This window comes from Solea senegalensis, linkage group LG14 (assembly GCF_019176455.1).
Source record: "Solea senegalensis isolate Sse05_10M linkage group LG14, IFAPA_SoseM_1, whole genome shotgun sequence".
In the NCBI taxonomy this organism is placed as follows: domain Eukaryota; kingdom Metazoa; phylum Chordata; class Actinopteri; order Pleuronectiformes; family Soleidae; genus Solea; species Solea senegalensis.
In genome coordinates, this window is record NC_058034.1 from 3,201,420 (window position 1) to 3,219,903 (window position 18,484).

General features: G+C 41.4%; 1 protein-coding gene across 2 annotated transcripts in view; it reads right to left on the reverse strand.

Moving 5' to 3' along the window:
* tle5 (TLE family member 5, transcriptional modulator) overlaps positions 1–16,864 on the reverse strand; it is a 35,745-nt gene extending 18,881 nt beyond the window's left edge. For both annotated transcript variants that reach the window (XM_044044349.1, XM_044044348.1), the window contains exon 1: positions 15,911–16,864. In XM_044044349.1, the coding sequence (XP_043900284.1) occupies positions 15,911–15,937 (27 nt within the window). In that variant the 5' untranslated portion in view covers positions 15,938–16,864. The remainder of the gene's footprint in view (positions 1–15,910) is intronic.
* Positions 16,865–18,484: the final 1,620 nt, after the last annotated feature.

Here is an 18,484-nt window from a genome sequence, read left to right on the forward strand (position 1 = left end):
CTTTTTGAATTTTGTTTTGCGAGTGCTTGGCTCTTACATGCTTAGGACTGGGGGAAGAATTCCGACTAAAGCTCCCCACGGTATAGATAAAAACACATATGTATGCTTGAAGAGAGTCCGTAAAGGTTGGACAACTGAAAGGTCATTCAAACTCACACACGGTGACAAGCACGGCGACCTGAGCCATTACACGTTCAGTTGTCATGAGAAGAACTGACACGGTCAGGCTGCCACCACATACACACACCAACCTAGCTGCTGCCCGGAGACAGAACCTCGACTGTAAAACAGAATAACCTTTTCTGTTATCTCTCCATCCACTGTGGCATAGACCAAACTCGGCAAACAACAGCTCGGCTATATGGCTTTGTGCCACACAGAGACTGTGTCAACACAAAACACTTAGCTACAGGCAGCCATGCAACCCACACAGCAAAAACAGCTCCTTTCCCAACGCCAGAAGAGGACTTTGCCTTTCATTTTTCTCCCCTGGTGAGTCATGTTCACTGTCACAAAAACACTGGAAACCAAAGTGTAGGAAAGCAATGTGGGCAGAGGCAGAACAACACAACATAAGAAAGCACAATAAAAATCATGGAATAATATGAGGGTGGATACACCTCAGTCTCTTCCTTTGGTCCTTTTAGAATTAAAAGGCAACCTAAAGATTTTTAGGTTGGTGCACGTCAGTGTCTGATAGAACGCTGACATTTTTTTTAATTTGCACCAATTTCAACTGGGTGTGAAGTTTCCATCAGTGCAAGATAAGAGATGGAGCTGATAAAAACCTGTCTAATGCCGAGTGATTTGACTCTGACGTTCTGTCTGCAACTGCAAACAAAATCCAGATGTTAGTGGGCGTTATTGAGTTCTTAGACAAGTGGAAAAATTGCTTATGTGCTTGTGGTTTTGTCTACAAACAGGTTGCCCCCTGGGCATGAGGGTAGCTCTGGTGCCCTAGTTCTAATTTCCTCCCTGTGGAGTACAGAATGTAAAAGTTTAATATACCAAAGTTTCTCTTGATCAACAGCCCCAGGTTGTGCATCGTGCCCCTCGGGAAACCAAAAAGGAGGCAGAGGAGACAGAAGAGGACAAAGACGAGGGAAATGAGGGCATGAGAACGAAACAGAGAGAACTTAGAAGCCAGAACATCATAAACCAAATCAGGGGTTGTATGAGAGAATGCAAATGACTGTAAATCAGTTGGACCACTGCTGGCCATGGAACCTGAAATATTAAGCTTGCATACACACAAAAGAAGGCGTATGCCACTTTCTGACCACAGTTCAGGATTTATAAAAAAACAAACTTGATGGGAAACGTGCAGTCCTTCACGGAAACTCCGACCCAATGCGTATGTGCAGAGAAGAGAGGGGGAACTGTGATTCCCATGGCAGAAGGATGAATAACCAGAAACTCTTTGAAATGACCAGTCAAAAATAAATCATGTGTTGATCAATGGTAATATCGCAGCAGTGGCTACAAATAACTTTCAGGTCTTCTTCACGAGCACATGACGTCAACTTAGTAAACGGCTGGCCAAATCCCATATCTCAGTGCAGCTTCTTATGGGTGACTTTACAAACAGACGTTAGTTCAAACCTGTACTTTGAGCTGTCGGCATGTAACGAACACTCAGAGCAGATGTTCATAACAGATCTCGTCAGACTGACTGAGATGATGTTTGAATGGAGTGGACTGTTGTCGTCAGGACAGTTCACATGTTGTGGGCATGCCGAGAACTTTCCTTGCTCTGACCAGGCTGAGACTGTATCTGAAGCATCTGAAGAATCGGTTTTTAGCTTGACCCAGGTTTTGTGAAAATAATAGCTGATTACTAATGAATCAAATCAGCAAATTCGATTGTATCAAAGGTATTGTTGCAAACTAGTACCGACTTGAAAACAAATATGATTACAGTCTCAACTCTAATTTATACTTTGTGGTCTTTGAAGTCATCATCATAACAGCTGGTAACATGTGCTGTTGAGAAATTGTAGAAACTTAAACATTATGCAGAGTTGTACAACTGGCTATGCGGCTAAAACTAAGACAGAATATTTATTGTCTGATCAAAATTACTAATTCAAACAGCTGCAACTTAATGTATTGCATACATGTTTGTTTTATTAATTCATTTTATTGTATAGCAATATAGAATAGTTCATGTTTTTCTTGTGTTGAGTGGTAATATGCAAAACTAACATAACATTTAAATCTAACATTATTGCAATATCCGTCAGGAAATATCAGTCTAAAGGTATTTTCCCCAGATCATTCATCTCTAGCTAAAACCTCTCAATAATTCACTTTATAGAGCTGTGTTAGATTTTAATGTGAAAAGTAAAAACTAACAAAGAAGTCGTTTTTGAAAAGACATTTCAATAGTTTTGTTATTAAAAAACACATCAAATAGAAAGCCTACGCACAATACCACTCTTCGAACAGTGTGATTGTTAAATTGTTTTGCAAATGACTGAAAAAAAAAAAATGTTATTGCGATTCATCCAACAGCAATCCTTAATCAAATTCTCTAGCTTGAATCCAGGATGCAACATTAAGCACTGCAGGAGATTTAAGGGCAATTTTCACAGTGTTTACCTGAATGTTTTCCCATTACACACTCAGACTATGTCGGCCTCTCCCAGCTCCATGCAACACGCGCAGCTAACAATGTTTATTATCTCTCACTCTCCGTCAGTGACCAAAACAAGGTGCTCTACAGGGGCCGGAGAGCCCACAACAGATGGATGCCCATAATGTTAATGAAATACTGCCGTAATATTGTGACACATGCCATCTGCTGTGACAAAAAAGGTGCCTACATGCTGCGAGTGTGAAGATGTGTTTGTGGAGGAGAGAAGCTTGGCCAATGCGTGTGTGCGCGTGTGTATAGGAATAGCCTAGACAGTGTGGACGTGATGGAGAAAGAGACACAAAGGTGTGTGTGTGTGTGTGTGTACAGGGTGTGATAAGCTTCTATGTATGACTCTTGGCTGCCAGAGGAACTAATATTCACTGCCATGAATCATACACAATCATACAACAGCCCACAGACACTTTCTCACATGCTACATTTGCATAGTGCATACTCACTCACACACGCACACATACACACACTCCCTGTACACACAAAGAACCTAAATGTAGGACAATCTCTAATTTGATTCTGCCCTGCTCCTTTGAGACGCAATTAAAGCATTAAAAAGCTTTGTGTGCTGGTGAGGCAATTGAGACAGTCTTTGCCGAATAAATGGGATTCATCGTTTCAGGAAATTGCTGCCCCACCCCCATCCCCCACCCACCAACCCACAGTCCACTCATTACACACATGCACGTGTGCACACACGCAGACACACACACACACTCTTCCCCATCCTGGCCTCATCATCCGGTCCAATCCATGTGAAATCTAGTGTGAAGTATAATGTCTTTTTTAAATAAGAATCAGGCTTAGGCTGTTTCTGCTCCATAGATCAGTCAAAGGGAAGACAGGGGAGGTCGGCTTTAGACACACACACACACACACACACACACACTGCAGTGATTAGACACCCCAATTCAAGGAATAAAGTACACATATTCAATGAAGTATTAAGATATAAATAAGACACACACAGACATGCACATTAACAGCAGGATACATTGGAAAACATCCTCCTCTGTATAATCCTGCCTGAGGGTAGTTGCAGTGTGGGGATTGTATTTCCTGGAGCGCTGCCTGACTGTTTACATCTCAGTCAGTGTGTGTGTGTGTGTGCTGGGGGCAGGGATTGAGTCTTGGCATTGTAACCACTCACTAATGACTGGATGTTATCTCACTGCCACTTTTAAATGAATGTAGAAGATCTACACTGATGAACAGTTGGCCTATTTTTCAATGCCAGCCTGTTTGTTTGCTCCATGGCAACAGTCTCAAGGATGCCATTTGAGCATCCGCCTCCTCTGTCCATCACAGACTCCCGTGCCCAGTTTGAGGGGGGAGGATAGATGAAGACTCACGATTATTGATTACTCAAGAATACAGGTTTTCCTCAATGACTGAAAATGTGTGTGTGTGTGTGTGTGGGGGGGTTGTGAAGTAAATATGACAGCATTAAAACAGCAGAAACTATTTTTTGTTCATGCAAGTTATTAAGTATTTTTCATATCCATATTCGGCCAATGGGAGCGATGATGTGGCTATAACTTTTTTGATTTACTAATTCAGACAGGATAGGAACACATCAGAATGTGTGACACTAATGATGGGACATGAAACATATTAAAATGTGCACAGTATAATGGTCTGCAATTATATAGCGCTTTACTAGTCCTGATGACCATTTTCTAACGCTCATCTTTCATACCAACTCACACGCTGCCGGCACAGCCGTCAGGAGCAACCCCACGTTGGTCCTGGATAAGTGTCTTGCCCAACGACACATCAACATGGAGACTAGCGGAATCAAACCCATAACCTTCAAGTTGAAAGGCGACTCGTTCTACCACAGGTGTGCAGTAGAAACAATATCCATGGTAGGAGATTATATGGTGAGTGACCACACCAGTGTAGTATAGTAATAGTCATTTTATAGTATGGTAGTTTCATATTTTCAACAGAGTTATAGCTATTGAATAAAATCCACCTTGAAGTTTCCATTAATTGTGTTTATTAAACATTTGCATGCCACCCTCTAATATGCCATATAACCACAACAATTTGATTATCTAACCACAAAAGCAATGTCACCATTTAGTGTGTGTGTGTACATTTTTGCTTCAAGTTAAGACAAACATTTACCTACAACTTATTCTTGTTTACAACCCTTGAGACGAGAGAAGCGTCTTTCTGGCCATGAGAAGTGGAAATGCCTCTGAAAGAACTCTGTGAAGTGCACAAATGCACATATATACACACAAGAATGTATACCAATATGAGTTTTAAGCCATACCGCCCAGTCCAACTTAAGACTATTTACAAATAGTAGCTTCAACAAATCCTCAGACAGGCTGACTGACTCACAGACATCCCAAAGCAAGCCATTTTCTCTTCTTCAGTGTTGGCTGAGCAACAGCTCATCATCACTAGATCTGGACTCCAACTGTTTCTTCCTGTGAGAAAATTAATTCTGGTGCTTATTATGTATCCCCTTAATTGCATCACACTTAATGTGAATAGTAAGGGTGTGTGGAACGTATCCTCATATTTATTTATTTGCAATTTTGTGCCAGTTATTTGCATTTCCGTGATGCACTGTGGGCTCTACTGTGTTACACTTGGAATAATTCATTCTCAACTCTGAAATGTAAAGTGTAAACAGGGAAGTTGCTGCTTTTTTTTTTTTTTTCCAGCCCATTCCATCCCAAATATAAGTTCCCACTTGTAGAGCAGAATTCACACTATTAGAGAGGTTAATTATTTGAGAGAACAAAACATGTGCCGTACGTGTTTAACATGTAGACAAACGACTTAAAAAGAAAAATCCACAGAGCCAGACGTTGCAAGCCTAAGCTTTTCGCTAATACACCAGCATCAAACAAGATCACATCCTCCATCTAAGAATAGCTCCAACCAAACAGTTCCAACTAAATATCCATGATTAGTGTTTGGACTAAAGCCTGTGTGCCCAGTGATCTGAGAGAGGGATGGGGCTAACTGGCCCACATCCAAGCTCACCCTGGCCAACTCTGTCTGGGCCAAGTACACCCTGCAATGTTAGCTGATTTGTGTGTGTGTGTGTGTGTGTGAGACGGAGGCTAAGGAATAGGATTGTCTCTTCAGCCGCTCAGGACAGGGGCTTTAGAGCGCAGGGAGAGCATAATCCTGTTTGGGCCAGGAATTTGATTTTGATTATTATCTCTCACAAACCAAGCCAAGGTTTACCCCCATTTCTGCACTGTTATTCCCACAACACACACACACACACTGCAGACCAACAGATTTGACCTCGTTAAGACGCTTTAAAGAGGATTACGCTACTTTTATCACTTCGAGTGAAGTGCCCTTGCAAACATAGGCTTGGCGTGGCTCGCCCTCTCTCCCCACTCTGCAGAACTATCTCGACCCCCCGCACAAAGCCAGTTGAGCGCTCACTGCAAACACACCAGCATGACATCTCAGCCACCGAAATCACAGATGCACAAAAATGTAGCAGAGTCTGCCCACAAACACAGGCGTGTACACAAATGCAAGGTGGGAGCAGGCATCCCATGACACAACACACACACACACACACACACACACACACACTACCAAAGGGAAAAAGTGCAGAGATTGCAAAGCCAAGGGAAATGGGCAATTTGTCAAGAGTGGAAAGTGGTGAGGCTGACACGGCTGTGGGTTTGGAGACCATGGCTGAGATTAAAGCCAGCCTCACAGAAGGGGGGCTTTAAGATTACACCCAGTACGGTTGTGCAGATGATTGATGCCTGCTTGTAAAAACCAAGGTTATTACTTACAACACTCGGTGAACAAGGGAGGACCAAGGCAAGAAAAGGAAGATTACTCCCAAAGTTCGCAACAAATAAGTGGATAATGAAAGAAAAAAGCTGGAGTGCTGGAATGTAGCTGACACCAGGGAACTTGTGTTTAATTTGCTTGACTGAGGTGACGACACTAAAGTTCTTGTGTGTGTGCGTGTGTGTGTATACTGTATATTGCAATTTTTCAAAGTTAGTGCTCTTTTCCCCTGATTGCAGTCATTTAATTTTGATAATCAGCAAATAAGTCCCAATGTAATATTTACATTAAGCTATGATATAATTAAAACGTCTCCATGTTCCAGGCAACATTTAGACCCTGATTAGACGTGGTGTTTACATCTGTGATTCCATCGTATGCAGATCATACAGACTACAGGTCTGAAAGCCAAAATGCACATGGCCAAGTTTCTGAGCATAAATGAACTCAAACCATCATCAGGACTAATTAGAGCCTCCTTCACTGACGTTTTCTGATCAGCACAGTCAAGCACACTCAAATCAGAACCAATACAGTGATTTATTTGCAGCCACTGCCACAAGGTCAACACTGATCACGACTAGATTTCTTTTTCTTCTGCTTAAAATGATATTTTATGATACAGCATTGTGAGTAGTCTACCCCACTGGTGTAGACACAAGCATACACACACACACACACACAGTGGACACTTCTGTTCGTTCAGACTTGTTCAAACTGAATTTTGTTCTTGCAAAGAAACATGACGTCAGTATGTGTTTAGATACAGGACAGGGACCGATCTCACCTGAGGAGACATGCTCAGGACACATTTTATTGCCAGGTGTGAACAGCCACAATTAGCACTGTCCACATCTGATCAGGTCACTGAGGACAGAACAGGGGCTTAAGACTTTCAGCCCTTTCAATTTAATTTATTTTTTTTGTTTGTTTTGTTTTTTACTCCACTGTGACAGTAAAATGAATGTCTTTGTTTTTGACAAAATAAGACTTTTTGGATGTCCAGATTTTCAATTTTGGGAAACATTGATCAATGCTGTTTGCTATTTTTTCTGCATTTTATAGACCGATCGTGAAAACAGAGAACAGATTAAGCAATAATGAAAATAATTGGTCGCTGCAGCCCTACACTGGTTGCACTTAAAAGAGCGGGGCGCCAACTTCACAGCAGGGTGATGGCAATACCTGCCAACATGTATTTGAATGCAACATGATAGAAAGCAGGCCCGTCTCCCAGTGGACGTGCTCCCCCCACCTCCTGAACAAACAGGCTAAGTGAGGGAGGTTTTCATGGTCTTGCTTGTGAATCCTCACTGTCTGAATGGGATGCTGGTGGTGATGAGGTGACGTATTGTTCCAGTAGAGGCCCCACTGCTCTCAGGCACACAAACAGAGCAGCTAATTCTCTTGTCTGGACTGGTGCAGTGCCTTACGCTCTGGCAGATCTAGGGGCCCTCGTCAGGCGGTCCCAATCAGGCAGCCCCCCCGTTGAGCTGCTTTGTTCCAGCCCATCGCACCGTTCTGCCTGAGGGAAGCACTAATACCCCCACCTCCCACACACTCCTGAATACTGATGCAGCTACTCCACTCTCCACCCACCCCTCTCTCTCACACACACACACACACACCCTTGTGTGCCTGCGTTAAGGTGCACGTAAACACACACAAGCACAAACTCATTAACATTGTACTTTCTTTTCCTTCCACCGACAACATCCTTCAGTAAGCATGTCTGAAAACACACACGCACACACACAAATGCGCAAATACATTTTTAAGATAATAATGCATAGACAACAAGGCCCTCCCACACAAACAAAGCTGTCATATGCTCATGAATTTATAACATGACAACCTATACTCCACGCAACCACCACTGTGCCTGTTAATGTTGTGCATAAACACACACACACACAGCTAACCATAACCAGTTAATGCCTAACCCAAACCTTAGAATAACCCAAATTTACATCTTTGCCCTACACGTAACCAGTTCTTCAGAAATGAGGTTCCAGGACTCCTTGATGACTACTGGTCCTGACAAGATTAGTTTATGCCAGAAAGAGTAAACAAATACAAATACAAGCACAAGCACAAGCACAAGCACAAGCACACACACACACACACACACGCGCAGACATCTGTAACTTTGGCAGACGTAAACACTACCAAAAACATGATACAACTCCGCTGAAATCTGTTTTTATTTTTGTTGTTTTGTTGTTTCTGGTGAGTTTACTGCAGTGCTTTATGTAAGGCCAAGCAGGCCAGAGAGGAAAAATGTGTACAATGAACATATAAAGTATTGCTTATTTTACTCACGCCTGTAGCGTATAACTTTGATTCTGGCTTATAATTTCCTATCTGTAAATAAAAAATTAATTCTGTATATTTCTAATCACTTTATAAAGATTTTTCTTCAGTTGTGTTGTTCTGCAGCTACATCCACTGAGGCTGTATAATGTGATGCAACAAAAACATCCAACTTCATGACACAAAGCTCCTTTGCGGAAAATAAATCGGAATCATTTGAAAACACATGGCTGTCCCGTAAAGCTTGTCAATATGACAAATTACACTTGTTATGTTTACGATGTAAACAACCTCTCAATTGCCACTTGGCAGCAATGCAGTAAAACAGCTGGATCACATAGTCTCTGTGTGTAGAATTGAACAAACACACTTCACAAATCATACACTATTTTTCTCCCAACCACACGCAGGGGTTTGAAATGGGAACAACTTAATATTTTTGCAAACATGTTATCACCCTCACTGAAGATGGGGGCGGGCTCTATTCAGACCTAGAATAACCTTATCACAAGTAACGCCCTGCAGTGACATCATCTATAAGAATCTGAACTCAATGACATCACCTGCAACCAGGCATCGATTGGACGATAACAGCTGTCAATCATAATGGTGTCGAATAAACATGTACCATACTTTATCGTCTATTTTCTTCCAAACACCAAATTTTTCAATATTGACATTACATTACATTACATTACATGTCATTTAGCAGACGCTTTTATCCAAAGCGACTTACAATGGAATCGAGTACAATCAGCCAAGGGTGGAATCGAACTTGCGACCATGATGTCTTTCGCGCAGAGGGTACCGGTCTTAACCACTGAGCCACTCCACCCCCCATTACATGCTTTTGAAATAGACTGAAATCTATTCAAATGTTTTTATAAACATATCACCCCCTGGAGGCTAACAATTGATAGTTTTTACTTAGGTGTTGGCTTCGACGACCACTAATACTTTTCTTTCATTGTGCATATTCAGCAGGATAAGGGGTAGTCAGTCCTTCAAAGAGGCCCATGATGCATTTGGACTGTGTTGCAACTGTGAGCAAACACCAAATTCATTACAGACAACCTTTCCTCCAAATAAAGTAATAGAGTAATAAACTCAAGTTTTGAGTGCTTAAAGCTTCTAGAAAATAAAACATTATCTGACACTTTGTGATATAGCAATGCACACATTCTATAAAATAATAAAGTTGACATAATAAAGACTGAAAATATTCATATACAGGTTCCAAAACCACAGCAAATTTGGCAATCGGCAACAACTATCCCTGGATTCTTTCTTGTTACATTCAGGTCTTAGATTATCCAGTTGCACATCACAATATATTGCAATGTACACATTTAAAAAAAAACACTGTGACAAATTGTTTCCACATTGCCTTGTAGTAGCATTTCATCTTATTCCTCACATTTAGCGATATTTTGGTTTCTATTATAATATTTTTGCTTAGTTGTGAAAGACAGGTTCACAGAGTGTGCAAATAGTATAACATTTGGATCTCTAACCTGGTGCGTCACAAATACATTCACATAGAAAGTTTACCCCAACGTAGTTACATTAATGCACTTTTAATTTGACCTCTCAGTGCAATTCTACAAACTCAAATATAAAAACCTGTTTAAATGTTTTGGTTTTTTTTTAAATCCGGCCAAGAAGTGCATCAGACAGTTTGAAGTCATTGCCAAGTTGTGCAGCAGAGGGTGCTGTGAGTACAACTTGGCCTGCATCCATGCCCTCTTTGTTCATTAGAAGACAACAGTGATGTTATGTTGCTTTGTGGTGACAATGGAGGACACAAACAAACTAAATGAGCAGACAATCACAACAACAAAGCATCTAAAAAGCGGTGAGAGGAAGTATTTCTGGTTCAACACCACAGATGGCAATGTAACAGACAAATCTGCGGACTCAGCTGTTAGTTTAGCTGTTAGCTCCACTGGAGCTCACACAGATCTTGCAAGACTTGAGTGTAATAGTAGAGGATGTGCAGAGGACACAGGGAATTGCATATACGGCAGTTTATACAGACACTCAATGCAGTCTTCAACATCAGGAGAGGACACCGCCACAACACTGAACTTACATAGTCACAAGTTTTACTGTTGAGGCTAATTGGTGTGCTACTGTGACAATGCAGCATAAAAGCTGACATAAAAAAACTAAAAATCATGAAGCACAAGACTGCAGCAGACAAAATCAGTAAAACATTCTGGTCAGTTACACAAAACACATACTGTACACCTGCCATCACAAGTTCGATTGGCTTTCACCATAAAAGATTTGTTATTAAAAAGGACACCTTCACATTTTAATTGTGTTGATATACTGGACATTTAGGTTAACCCTTGCACCATGTTACTGATGACCTGTGACAACTGTCTTGTCTGATAGACAGACACAGGCTGAAAGTGGATAAACAAGTGGGTCCCCCACCCCCAAATTCAAAAGTCGGGTTGGAGTGAGGTACAAAAGTCTGATATCTAAGGGAAGTTAAAGTCGTTTTAATGTGTAATCATGTATCTCCTTGAGTCCCAATCAGTGAGTGACTGTATGTGTGTTTTCAACAAGAGAGGGCTGCACCAGTACCCCCATTCAGCCAACCCAAAAGCATTTTGACAATCATCCACTGTGGCCTTCCACAAAAATCAACATCACCTGTGACCCATGGCCTCGACTCTGCCACTCAAAAGCAGGGCCTCCTGTAGGGTGGGAGTGTTTTGGTGGGTGTAAAGGCGGTGGGGGGGGGCAATCTGTTTGTCATGCTAATCAGCTGGCCTAACCTTAACGACCCAGACATCTGCTGGCCTGCGTGTGTCATGCCCCACATTCAATTTGTTCCCTAGATACAAAAAAGCAGATAAGACCCTTGAGGCGAGTAAGAATGTCTGTGTGTATGTGTCCTTGTTAATACATGGGTGAAAGGAAATAATGCTTTTATTTCTATGCATGAACTCGAGCAATAATTACCAGTCAAGAAGAGCTCAAGTATGTATGCATGTTCAAAGCCATAACTTCTTTTATGGGTCTATGTGCACTAATATTCAGCACATACTCAGCCAGGCATTTTGCTCACACACAAACGTGTGCGTGTGTGTGTGTGTGTGCAGAGGTGGGGCGGGGGTTTGTTTAATGGATGAAACAGGGGACCATGTATTAAGCTCCCCCCAGCTGGAGGCTTTAGAGGAAAGACTGGGGGCTGTTCTGTTAATTCAAGTGGGCTTAATAATGCCTGTGCACCCACTGCCCCTGACCCTCCCACCACTATAGCAGATCTGGAAGGAAACACATGATAAAGGGAGACAAGCAGGAGGAGGAGGAGAGGGAGGAGGAGGAGGAGGAGGAGGGAGTGTGTCCATGTGCGCACGTGTGTGTGTGCAACCTGTGGCCATCTCAAGCACAGGCTCAGAGGACTTGAGAGATTTCGCCTCCATATTCCTTGTGCTACTCTCTGGCTTTGGCACCGGGCATTTCTGTTGCTCCACTTTCACGCCACAGCCAGCTTTGTTGAGGCTGTATTAGGATTAATCAACACCCAAACAATATGGCAAAAGCCATCAACTGGGTCAGGCACTGTGCCACTTTCAAATGAGGCATTTTTTTCCCCTCGCAAACCAACAAACCTGCTGCAGTGGATTAAAAGCTGCCCACTGGAGGGAAAAAGACACAAGATTCCCAGTTTAATTTTTACCTTGGTCTTATTTGTATCTTAATGAGACTATTGGAGAGGAAACCACTTATTATAATGATGGTTTCGGTGATGAACCACTTATAATGATCAAAAAGCATGGGGCTACATCACATTCTTAAAAAGACTTGGGGCAGAAGTTAGTTTGTTAGTTTTAATTCAACACATTTTCCATTGAACTTTACATAATTGATAATTGCATTATAAATAAGTAAATGTAAAGTAGATGCTGACAGGTGCTATAATTATTCTTTGCCATTCGTGTTCTCCATATTCCGAAAACGCAACATGCATATAACCGAATCAAAATGGTATGACCTACACCATATGTGGAAAAAAACAGCAGAACCATCATAGTGTAAACAAAGGGACAAATAAACAATGGTCTTTCTTTTGTGTCTTTCATTTCTTTTGCTGCTGTAAATAAGATGCATCATACATGAGAACATGCTTCATTGTGCATATCTTTAGGGGTGGGTCAAAATATCGATTAGGTGATATATCGTCGTCCATCGATACACCGGGGTAAATATCGTTATTCAGAATCGTTGTATAGCGATATTATTGGTACCCTGTGATTCCCACCCTACATATCGTTGTAAAAAACAGTCTAGAACCTTAACAGTGATGTTACCGCAGTGTGAACAAAGCAAACAAAGTATACGTATAACAAAAGCAGATTGAGTAATGACTGAGTCCGTTGGAGAGAGCTATCATCTGTCATTGTGACACGTTGCCGTTACTCTCTCATCCTCCAGCTCCTTATCTTTAACACTCATATCTATATGGGTGTCATACATTCTCCTCATCCTCAGACCCTGGTGACAGCAGTGGCAGCAGCAGAGGAGGAGCTGGATTTGAAAATGAAAGGTGTATGTAGAATGTTTTTCTGTTTAAAACCGTGAGTGGGGAGCGAATACGCTGGTATATTAAAGGAGTGTGATAGAAATGGACACGGTGGGTTATGACTCAACCAGCTGCAGTACTTGTGAAATGACATGCGTGGCATCAATTCAATGAATGAAGTTCATGCTGGGTGGGAATATGCACCCTTTTCTGCTTGTTGATAACAGGTGTTTACTAGTTGCCCGATTATGTCCCAGAGGACAAAAACTTTAGCCGGTGGCTGGTCATCAGCATGTCGAGCACCATTTCCCTGTCATTCTGCCATCAAAATATCTGTGGGTGGGTGTTAATGGGGCAAACTGAAATTCAATTTAGTACAATTACAGTACAAATATACGTTTCCAATGTGTTTTCAAAGCTCAGTTTTGGATCCAACATCATGTTAAAGTACTGTGTAGCCACCATTATAAGTGCATCGATCCCAAAGTGGCAGCACAATACTCAAGAATTTGGATAAACAATTGGTCAGCCCACGCTTCGAGGTGATCTGTAATGCATGAGACAAATGTGTCATTGAGGGACATCTTACACAGCTGACTGTCATATGCAGAATGTCTCAAACACCTGCTACCAAATACTTGAATACTGGAGCAGTTGACAGAAACAAGTCACTCTCCCTAAAGACATAACAGAAACTGTGTGTGGGGGGATCATTTTAAAAGAGCAGCAGTAAACAACACTCACCAGACATTATTGTAACACTCACTCAGGCATTGAATCAGTTGTGGATGTTGGAGTTTGTAAGGCTCGAGAGTCCAGGCATCTCTACTGTGATGTTCTACTTCTATAAATTTTCATTTGCATTTCAGTTTGCATGTTGCATTATTTGTTTTTCAGCTTCCTGAGGTAATTAATTCTAATAGCCTAAAATTGTAGCCCGCTTTTAGATTTGCAGTCATAATTCTTCTAATGAATAAAAAAAACCTAAATATTCTCCAAAGGTAATCGATTTTAAAACACTTAAGTTAAACATGTGGTCGGCACTGTTGATACAGTTCACTCTGCTGACAAGTCAGGTTGTGACCAGAGGTTTCAAAACGCTCACATCCTTCTGTCACACATTGGCTGCCTCACATTAACACAAGGGCACAGAACAATCATGCTGCCACACAGACTGGCCGCCAAAGGGCAAACCATTCATGACACAAAAGACCTTCAGGTTCTAGTTTCAGCAAACAATCTTCCCCTTTCTGCAGCAAAAGAAGTAGTAGTGGCAACAAGAACTTGCCGGGGGAAAAGAGCAGAGGGCACAGTCCCTGGCAACAAAACAGCCCTGTTGTTGTTGTGTTTACCTGTGCTGCACTTGCACTGCTTTGCCATATTTGCTCTTATCAAACAAGGTGACATTTCAACCAATACTTATAGGACCATGCAAGATGGCGTTGCACTTAATTTATCTTTATAAGTCAAAACATAGACTTATTTTCTCGAGTCCTTGGCTGCCAGTCAATGAACGTAAATGTTTCACCGATGGGATGAGAGCCCCTGTCACTGATGAACGCAGGCCTTGGACTGAGTTTCCGTTACCATGGAAACTTAAGATTTAGGGAAACAGGAGACTGCCCTTTTTCTTCGGTATTAAAATTCATCAACAGGCTGTAAAACCACTACTTGTGCGGATTTGCTTTTTGAGAGATGTTCTGACAGAAGTATGGCTGATAAATACCCGATTGGTGCGGATGGACAGGGCATTTGAAAACAGCTACTTGGGTAATATTCAGATCAGTTGCATGCACTGTAAATGACCACATGTTGATACTAAAAGACTTACATCAGAGAATTCTGATGAGCATTAGGACCAGAGCTAGTCAGTGAGACACACACATACTGGTAGAGGTGAGAAAAGTAACTTTAAATGGTTTCCAAACAGCCAAACGGAGTAATCTGGAAAGATGCTTTAGTTGACAAATAGAAAAAGGGAAACTTGATGTACACCAATTCTTCCTCGAAATTAGTCATTTTGTTAAAAGGTGCCAATTTTTGGAATGTGAATCTAAGGTGCTTTATTTTAAATAAAGTATTTCTGTTATGTAGGCCTTAGTTCATAAACTTAACAAGAAAGTAAATTGTGTTATTTATCAAGTACATTATCAGACATAAAAACAAAAGATTAATTAGATGATAAAGCCTGCCTCATGCAAATTCACATTGCTCTGTGGCTATGTTTTTGTGTTGATGCCAGCGAGACTTTACATCCTAACATGTAATGTACCATCCATTAACACTTGTAATTATAAATAGTGATTTATAAAACATTTAGAACATGTTGTCTCTATGAATTTTAAAATAATAGAATAATAACTAGAATGCCATCATCTGGGAAAAGTTGGGACAGACACAAGCACTTTCCATTAATAAAATCACGTCCACAACGAAATACTGCCGTTATAACAGTCCCAAGTTAAAATGCTGTAACATACTGTCAAAGGGACAAACAAATACAAGTGGCATGCATCATTTCACTGCTTAACCTACCTGCCTTGATAAATCAGGTGGAGCAAAACACGCAGCTCATTTATTGACAAACACGTCAGTAAAAAGAAAAACCCACTTACTGAGTGTCTTGATTGTGGAAACATCATGTCAGGTCCTGGTTTGTTGCTCTCCTTCACAGACACGATTTACTAGTGTGTTTGCTCTGTGTTTATATTTTCCCCTGGCGTTGGTCCTTTGTCCACAGCGAGCCCAGCCTTTAACAGGATCTGTCCACGGTTAGCCGGATGACTAGCTTACGGCAGCTAGCAATCCCCTTCCCCCCAAAAAAATAGCAAATAAACAAATACAAAAAACAAAAATATATATTCGCCGGATGAAAGTGATGCACTTTCAAGCCGTTAACGAAGTAAAAGAGTCGGTGTCTCGCGTGTGTCCAGCTGTACCTGTCCTGACCCCCGTGTTTACAGAGCGTGTGGACAGGAAACCACCATCAGTGCTGCTGCTGCTGCTGCTGCTAGCTAATTCTTCAAAAGCTCTCCGTCAAAAATGATTCATCGCTGTTGCGAGCTTTCCGCCTCAACGAACCAGCGGCAGCGACGCGAGCTAAACGCGGGTGAATTAATAACGTCACACATAAACACATTCGCACACAAGCGGTGTTGTAGTGTGGGGGTGAAGCGAGCTGACGCAGCGCTGTGTGTTTCTTACTTCTTCTTGTGCTTCCTTCCCCCTCAGAAAAAACAAACTGTCAGTTTCCTTCTCTTCAGCCAGCTGCGAGAACACTGACGAGAAAAAAAAACGCTCTAAATAACAAAATGTCTGCGGATTTGCCTCAATAAAAACCCGGGTAACAGCGACTAATATTCAGTGTAGCCGCTGAGGCGCTAATAAGAAGGATGAGTAGAGGAAAACACTTCAAATGTATCGATATATCCCTGATTGTGAAGGTTTATCCGTGTGAGCACAAGGAATCCTGAAGAAACTGAGTGTGTAGATGAAGCCACAAAGTCAGTTCATTCCTGAAGAGAAGACTCTGCTGCTGCTGCTGCTGCTGCTGATGATGATGCCGCCGCCGCCGCTGAACGCCCCACACAGAAACACAGCAGCTAGATCATGTGCGCTGATCTACACACCGCGGATCTGCCGCTTCTGACGGCTGATGTGTGAGCAGCGAGCGCCTCCTGTGGACAGAGCAGTGTATTGCCTCACAGTCAGTGATAGCCCCATGTATGGAAAGCAGGTCATGAGCAAGGTTATTATAATAATAATATTTTAGTTTTTTTTCATGAGATTTAGTTTGGACTTTAGTTTTAATTCGTTTTTAGAGTGGGTTTGCTTAGTTTTTATGAGTTTAAAATGTTTGTTAATGCTTCGTTTTAGTTTGTTTTTTATTAGTTTTAGTGTTAGTTTGAGTTTTCTTCTAATATGGAATATTTGCAAGGCGCAAGATTCAAAAAGATGGGCTGCAAACGCACTGTTACTACCCAAAACACATGCAGAGGGAGAAATGACAAACGTGCCGCAAAAGAAAAATGATGCAAACCAAAAACACACACAAATCGCAAAAACATCAGCAGGAGAGAAAACACCAGCATATTCAATAACAGAAGTGGGGGGGCGCTCGCTGTCGTGAAGCTCTACGACAGGGGTGTCAAACATGTGGCCCGGGGGCCAGAACCGGCCTGCCAGAGGGTCCAATCGGCCCACAGGATGAATTTGTTAAAATTTCACACTAATCTAAATGTAAAAATGCTCCAGACTAAATGTTTGTGCCTTTATAGATCCAGTGTGCTGTGTAAATAGTAAATTTAGGCATGATATTGTTGAAATTGCACTTATATTTCTCAAGAAATATCATGTTTTGTAAAATTATCCTTCAGTAAATGTAAAACAAAGGAGAAAAAACAAAGGGGTTCTTGTTGTTCATAGGTTATTATGCTATTATTTTACTATTTTACTATTTTTAGTGGTCTGGCCCCCTTGAGATCAAATTGTGCTGTATGTGGCCCCTGAACAAAAATGTTCAGCCGTTTCGCAAAATGAGGGAAAAGTGATCGGAATGGATTATTATTATTATTATATTTCACCTCCATGAAGAACAAACAGCCAAATGGACAATAAGATGAACTTAGAAAAGGTTTCTCAAAACTTATTTGTTTCCATACCTGAACAAAGCCTATGTATTTTATCTATAGGCAATCCTGCCGTTTTGTTATGATCTATTTGTGACCTCAGGTTATAAATACATGTATGATTAAATATAGATAGTTGTGTGAGAATGTGGGAAATGATATACTTGTGGTGCCCGCAGTAGGTGCCCATTTAAATTTTCGCCCCTGCCCTTCCAAATGTCTGTGCCCGGCCCTGGTCTTGACCAACTGTGAATGTTGTCCAAGAGGTCAAAAGATTGAAAAAAAAAAACACCTGATTTAACTGCAAATGCACTTGTCCAAACTATGATATGCTCTGAATATGTATGCAGTAACATAAAGCATACATGGAAATTGTTTTTATTGCTGTGGCAGAGCAGTGTATAATCTGCATTGTGGTTTAAAATAGTTCATGTTTAACTCTGCTATGTCATTTGAAACCTGCTGACAAAGTCAAAAACACACAGATTGATCACATCAAAAAAAACAGTTGCCTTATTTTAATGATGTGGCTGAACACAGAAATGTACAGGGATGCAATAA